Genomic DNA, 6,888 nt, shown 5'->3' with positions numbered 1-6,888 from the left:
AAAAAAAATTTTCTATGTCATTTTCTTTATTTCATTTTAGTCTATTTTATTATAAAATTTTTTTTACTTTTAAAATTTTTTCTTACTTTTGTTCTTCTTTCCCTTTTTTCTTTATTCCATCAAGCTTCTTCTAACAAACAGACCAAAATACACCAAAGATCTGGCTTCCTTTATTTGATTTTTTTTGTTTTGTTTTTAATTTAAAAATTTTTTATGTTTATTCGTTTTTGAGAGACAGAGTGAGTGGGGGAGGGGCAGAGAGAGAGTGAGACACAGAATCTGAAGCAGGGTTGAGGCTCTGAGATGTCAGCACAGAGCCTGATGCAGGGCTCCAATCCACTAACTGGGAGATCATGAGCTGAGCTGAAGTCAGACCCTCAACTGACAGCCACCCAGGCATTCCTTGTTTTTAAGTTTTTAATTTTAATTTTTTGATTTCATTAATTTTTTCTTCCTCCAAGATGACAAAATGAAGGAGTTCACCCCCCAAAAAAGAACAGGAAGAAATGACAGGGGATTAATCAACACAGATATAAGCGAGATATTTGAACTAGAATTTAGAACCATGGGCCGCCTGGGTGGCTCAGTCGTTTGGGCGGCTGACTTCAGCTCAGGTCATGAACTCGCGGTCCTTGGGTTGGAGCCCCGCGTTGGGCTCTGTGCTGTTGGCTCGGAGCCTGGAACCTGCTTCAGGTTCTGTGATTCCCTCTCTCTGCTCNTTCTGACTGGATCTCACTCTTCCCCCGGGACAGGCAGGCTCCCCGGAGCACCGTCGGAGGAACCCTCCCTCCTGGCCTGTGTGCTCTGGCCCCGGGACGATGGGACAGATCCCAGCTCCCAGGCTCAGGGAGGAGGCAGCAGGTGGACTGACTGGGATGGGGGTGGTGGGGAGCCAGGAGAGGAAAAGGGGAAGCTTCTCGGGAGGCAAGGCCAGAGCTGTCTTTGATATATGGTTGTAAAAGCGACACTTACTGATGTTTCTTTCTGCTTCTGGAAGTATTGCAAGCTTACTATGGAATGATGCAGAGAGATGCTAGGAAGTCAATGAAAACAGGGTCCACCTCAGGGCAGGGTCTCATCTCAGTGCTGCTGGGGTGAGGGGCCGGGAGACACACAGATGGGGACGGAAGCCACCGTACAGCAGCCACGAGGAGGGCAAATCAGGTCACCGCTCAGAGCCCCGGTTTCCTCTTCCTTCCAATGGGGCAATAATAAAACCCTCAAGGCTCAACAGAGATGACTCATGCCAAGCACTCACCTCCTGGCACCAGCTATGTCTTATTTCTCAAAACCTGGGCACATGCCCCCCGAGAGGCTCTGCCCCCGCCCCTTCCCCAGGACGGCTGGATCCCGCTGGGGGGGGCGTCTTTGGCTGGCCCCTCAGAGCCCGTGCCACACCTGTTCATGTTTGCAAATTGTTTTCAGTGTCCTTGTCCTTTCGTGTTTCTTTTTTTTTAATATGTTTATTTATTTTTAGGAAAGAGAGAGAGCAGGGGAAGGTCCGAGAGAGAGGGAGACACAGACTCTGAAATAGGCTCCAGGCTCTGAGCTGGCAGTCAGCACAGAGCCCGACGCGGGGCTCGAACCCACAAACCACGAGATCATGACCTAAGTGAAAATCGGAGGCTTAACCGACTAAGCCACCCAGGCGCCCCCCCCCCTTTTTTTTTAACGTTTATTTTTGAGACAGAGAAAGAGCACTAGCAGGGGAGGGGCAGAGAGGGAAGGGGAGACGCAGAATCCGAAGCAGGCTCCAGGCTCCGAGCTGTTAGCACAGAGCCCGACGTGGGCTTTGAACTTATAAACCGTGAGATCAAGACCTGAGCCTAAGTCGGACGCTCCACCTACTGAGCCCCCCGGGCGCCCTGATCTTCCATGTTTAGACTGTGAGGTCCAGAAGGGCTGACCAAGTCTGCTGAGGTCACCTGTGGGGCCTGGGCCGGGCAAAGCCTGCCTGAGAAGCAGAGGGGAGTTTCTTGTCAGCAAGGCCTGGGGCCGTGTCCCCTACAGCGGGGGAGGCAGGGCAAGGAGGCACCCTGGGTGGGAAGCAAGAGCCAGCTGGCAGCTCCAGCCCCCACCCAGCTATCTGTTTCCTCACTTACGGGGCAACAGTGGGGATGGGGCTGGAGGTCTGGCCACGGACAGGCCGAGCCTGAGATTGTCCCCAAGCACTCCAGGGGTGCACAATGGGGACACAGACCATGACAGCTGAGAAAAGCAGAGAACACTTGCTCTGCCTGCCTCACCTGGAAGAGGTATGATTGGCTGGTGCCAGGATCTTGGGATGGACGTCAGGACACCTGGGTGCCATAACCCCTCCCAGACTCCTCCACTCTGGGCCTTGAGTCAGCGCTGAGGCTTTTGACCCTAGAGAGGTACTAGGGAGCCATGGACAAAGTTAGAGCAGGGCTGGTGGGACCAGGAGCTGTCTGAACGCCAGGCAAGGAGAGCTGGGCGAGGGAGGGCGATGCTGGCATTCCAGGCAGAGCTCTGGGGTGGCCCCGAAGGGGCTCCAGGCCAACTCTGGGGTTGAGGGTGGGCAGTGCTGTGGTCCACTCAGGCCTCACCCCTTCAGGAAGTGCTCAGAAGGAAACAGGCCTCTGCGGCCTGGGGCTGCGGTCTAGGTGGGACACAGTCAGTCCCCCCCCACCACCGGGGCTAGCTGTGGGGGGGTGTGACCTGGGCCCCTTCCAGCCCATGACAGGGACAAGTCTTTTACTGAGCAGCTACCGTGGGCTGTATCTGCTGGGTACAGAGCCCCTGCGGCCACGGAAGGGAGTGGACGGTGCCACAAGTGATGGCCTCACCGCCACGGGGAGGGGGGCGTCTGCAGGCCCTGCCTGGGAACACGTGCAGCGCAGCATCTGGTCCCGTCCCCCCGAATTTCTCCGCCGGGACCACCCACTGAGCTGGGCACTAGTTGCTTTCCTTGTGTTATTGCTTCCGAGAATAGTAACCACGGCCCCAGGCCGGTGCTGTGTGCGCCTCAGAGGAGTGCTATTCCCACTTCCCAGATGAGGAGACTGAGGCTCAGAGAGAAGGACTGCCCGGCCTGAGCCCCTGGGAGTGGCGGAGGCACGGCGGGGCCTGCTGGCCTGCAGGAGCCCAGGCGAGAGGAGATGCTGAGCCCCGTCTCGTCCACGGCCAACGCTCTGAGGTCCTGGGCTCCAGCCTGCGAGATACCGCTGAGGGCAGAGGACAGCCCAAGACCACACGGACAGACAGAGACACACACAGACATACACACAGACACACAGAGAGATAGAGACACACACACGGACAGACAGAGACACAGAAAGACACGGAGATGCACATGAGTCGTACGATCTTGTAGCCTCTGGGTTGGGGTGCCCAGAACCCCCTTTTGCTCTGTGTCTAGGGAATCCACCCCCTCTGCTGGGCCCCTTCCTCCTGGCCCCTGCAACCCCCACTACCGTCAGCCCTGCGGGGGCTCCCTTGGGCCGGCTGGCTACAGCCCAGAGGGATTCGACGCCCCAGGCTGTCAGCTCCACCAACCAGAAGGCTCTTCTGCTCCTCGCTCTGAGAGCCTCCTTCCAAGACCACGTCCCCAGAGCAGACACGGAGCTCTCCTTATGCCACGGGCACCTGTGGCTCACCTGGCCTCGCTTTCCCCACGGGCCAGTGCAGAAGTTCTGTTAAGAACCCTCAGAGACCCTGGCCTGGGCCCAGAGGGGGCCCTCTGTGTCCTCCGTTGAGTCCCTGCTTCTCAGTGTTGCTTGCGGCCTGGTGCCGTGGCTGGAGGGGAGCCAGGCACACGCGTGGGGGGGGATGCACACGTCGGATGCGCGCTGGGGCGGCCCTGGCGCCCTGGGGTCACACGCGAGTCCCTGCAGGAGTGATCGTGAGCCCTGATGGGTGGCNGGGTCCCCCCCTCACCCCTGTATTGTTCCGCAGACCCTTCCCGGGCACGCAGTATGGCATAGGCACCCTACAACATTAATGCACACAAACCTGTGAGGCATGGTCCCCATGTCACTGATGGGGACACTGGGGTGCACAGGGGTTAAGACACGGCCGAGAAGTGGCAGAGGGGCAGCTGGAGCCCAGGCCACCTGTCCCGGGGGCCCAGGCTCCTCACCCGTCACGGGGCAGCTCCTCGCGGACTATCTCCACATCCCGGGGTGAGGACTCTTGGGGACCCCACGCGCTAGATCCCCTCCCCGCCCTGCCCCAGCCTGACCCCTGAATCCTATCTCCACTGCAGTCAGCCTTCGATGCAGACATATCCGAGCTCATCATGTGTGAGAACGAGATCGACCTGGCGCTCAAGAACCTGACCACCTGGATGAAGGACGAGCCCGTGACCAAGAACTTGGTGAGCCAGCTGACCCCACCGGGGGAGGGGGTGCCCAGCGGCAGCTCCGCACAGGCCTCTTCACCAGCCCTGACCCACGGCAAGCCGCCGATGCTCTCGGGACCTCTGTCTCCTCCTGGGGACGTCACTGCACGGGAGCTTGAGGACACTGGGGGTGGTCTTGGGGTGTTCCTGGCAGCGCCAATGCCTCACCCTGCCTCCTGCATGGCAGTTCACACAGCTGGGCTCCGCCTTCATCCGGAAAGAACCCTTCGGCCTGGTGCTCATCATCGCCCCCTGGAACTACCCCGTGAACCTGACCCTGGTGCCGCTGGTGGGCGCCCTCGCCGCAGGTGAGAGTGGCTTCCACCTTCCTGCTGTCCGCGGTCCCCGCCCTCGGGCCTCACGGTGCCCACAGAGCCAGTGAGCAGGGAGCTGGCAGTAAGTGGCCAAGAAAACCTGCTTCCCACCTGTCCCCCCCCACCCCACGGGCTGTAGGGCCTTGGGCCTGTCAGTCACCTCTCTGAGCCAGATTCCTCACCTGAAAGGAGAGTGAGACGAGGCGGGAGGGGCTGCAGCTCTCCCAGCGCTCCCCCTGCCCTGCCCTGGCCTGCAGGGAACTGCGTGGTGTTGAAGCCATCGGAGTTCAGCAGAAGCACCGAGAAGGTCCTGGCCGACATGCTGCCCCAATACCTGGACCAGGTGAACAGGGCCGGGCAGGCCCCCGCGGTGTGTGGTCAGGCCGGGTCCCGCCCCTGCAGCCTCTTTCCCTCTGGGTGAAACAGGGGTGGGGATCACAGAGTCCCCTGTCCCCTGGGGACCCCCGCCTGTCATCGGGTCAGCCCTGCGTGCCCCGCCCCGGCGTCCCNGTTCGGAGATGCTGGCGCTCCACCTCGGCCCCGGCCGGCCTCCCGGTCCTTCCCGGGGGCTGTGGGGACACCGTCTTCCCCAGAAGGTCCCTGAGCCCTGCCCGAGGGCCCCCTCCCCAGGGCTGAGCCGCCCCCTGCGCCCGCAGCCCCCACGGTGCTGGTGGACGTGGAGGAGACGGAGCCGGTGATGCAGGAGGAGATCTTCGGACCCATCCTGCCCATCGTGAACGTGAGGAGCCTGGACGAGGCCATCGACTTCATCAACCGTCGGGAGAAGCCCCTGGCCCTGTACGCCTTCTCCAACAGCAAACAGGTGGGGGCTCGGGCGGCGCTGGGACAAGACGGGGGCTTTAAAAAGGTGCAGACTGGTGACCTCCCCCGTCACAGGCCACCCTGGGAGGGTTAGGGCAGCACCACTTGGCCAATGGTCCCCTGCCCAAAGCTCCTAGCAGAGAGGGCTTGGGAGGGCCGAAAACTTGCCAGACGCGTGGCTGGCCGGCCGGCCGCCCTGGGTGGGGCAGCCACCACCTAGACAAAGAAGTGCCTTTTTCTCTCTGGCCTGGCCAGAGCGCCCTTCTCCTAAATTGCACAGAGGCTCTGGGGGGCGAGCAGAGGCCCGAAGGGGGGTGGGCCCCAACAGGCAGAGGGACACGGCTGCTGCCAGTGCATGGTTGGTGCTTACTGTCACTTCTCACAGTCCCGGGCCCCCTCCGTGTGGCAGGGGCTCAGAGGGGACGCGTCTCAGTAGAAGATGGGAACAAAGGAGGCTCCTCTGCTCCCTGTGGAACGGTCTGGGGCCCGAGCCTTCTTCCCCGACCACAAGCCCACCACCGGCCACCACCCCCTGCTCCCCCAGGTAGTGAACCAGATACTGGAACAGACCAGCAGCGGCAGTTTCGGAGGCAACGAGGGCTTCATCTACTTGACTCTGACGTCCCTGCCGCTGGGGGGAGTCGGTGAGGCCTGCCCCCCTCTACCCTCCAGCCCCCACTCCCAGGGATGCCTGGGTTGGTACTCCCAACCCCGGACGGCCTGGTTTCGCCTTCACTCTCTTCATCTTGGCTCTGGGTCTCTCAAGGCCTCAGTTTCCCTATCTGCACAATGGCTCTTAGAGTGGCTGGGCTTTCCCTGAGGTCCTTGCCAGCGGTGGGCTCCCGCTTGGTCAGGAGACTGGGCCTCAGGACCCTCCCCTCCATGCCCACGCAGGTAACAGCGGGATGGGAAGGTACCACGGCAAGTTCTCCTTCGACACCTTCTCCCACCACCGCGCCTGCCTGCTCTCCCACTCAGGCCTGGAGAAGCTCAATGATATCCGGTACCCGCCCTATACTAACACCAAAGAGCAGCTCATCAGCTGGTCCCTGCGCTCCCAGAGCTGCACCCTTCTGTGAGCACCCTGTGCCCCTCCAGCACCCTGCCTCCACGGCCCCTCTGTGCTGCCGCTGCACAGGTGTTCAGTGAGGTGCTTGAAAGGTGGGGATCCTGCCCGGAGGGCAAAGATCCTTTCCTTGGACCTTTGTCTCAACAGACCTCTGGCTGGGCAGTGCCTGGGGGCCGATGGTCCCGCCATTTTCAGGGCCAGAGTCCTCATCTGCAGTCTCCTGACTCGGCTCGGATACATCTGGTGATGGGGATCTTGTGGTTAGAAAGGACTCCCTTGTATCAGACCTATAATTAGACTCCCAAAATACAGAGCCGTTTCTT

General features: G+C 60.2%; 1 protein-coding gene across 1 annotated transcript; it reads left to right on the top strand.

Moving 5' to 3' along the window:
• The first annotated feature begins 4,231 nt into the window (after positions 1 to 4,231).
• LOC144237718 (aldehyde dehydrogenase family 3 member B2-like) lies at positions 4,232 to 6,575 on the top strand. The gene is made up of 6 exons (XM_077771410.1): positions 4,232 to 4,336; positions 4,548 to 4,668; positions 4,932 to 5,061; positions 5,305 to 5,497; positions 6,041 to 6,140; positions 6,391 to 6,575. The coding sequence occupies exons 1-6, from the start codon at positions 4,259 to 4,261 to the stop codon at positions 6,573 to 6,575; spliced, it is 807 nt and encodes a 268-aa protein (XP_077627536.1). The 5' UTR covers positions 4,232 to 4,258.
• Positions 6,576 to 6,888: the final 313 nt, after the last annotated feature.

This window comes from Crocuta crocuta, unplaced genomic scaffold (genome assembly GCF_008692635.1).
Source record: "Crocuta crocuta isolate KB4526 unplaced genomic scaffold, BGI_CrCroc_1.0 scaffold647, whole genome shotgun sequence".
NCBI classification, from domain to species: domain Eukaryota; kingdom Metazoa; phylum Chordata; class Mammalia; order Carnivora; family Hyaenidae; genus Crocuta; species Crocuta crocuta.
Note: the sequence above shows the minus strand (reverse complement) of the source record. Positions and strands in the feature narration are given on the sequence as shown.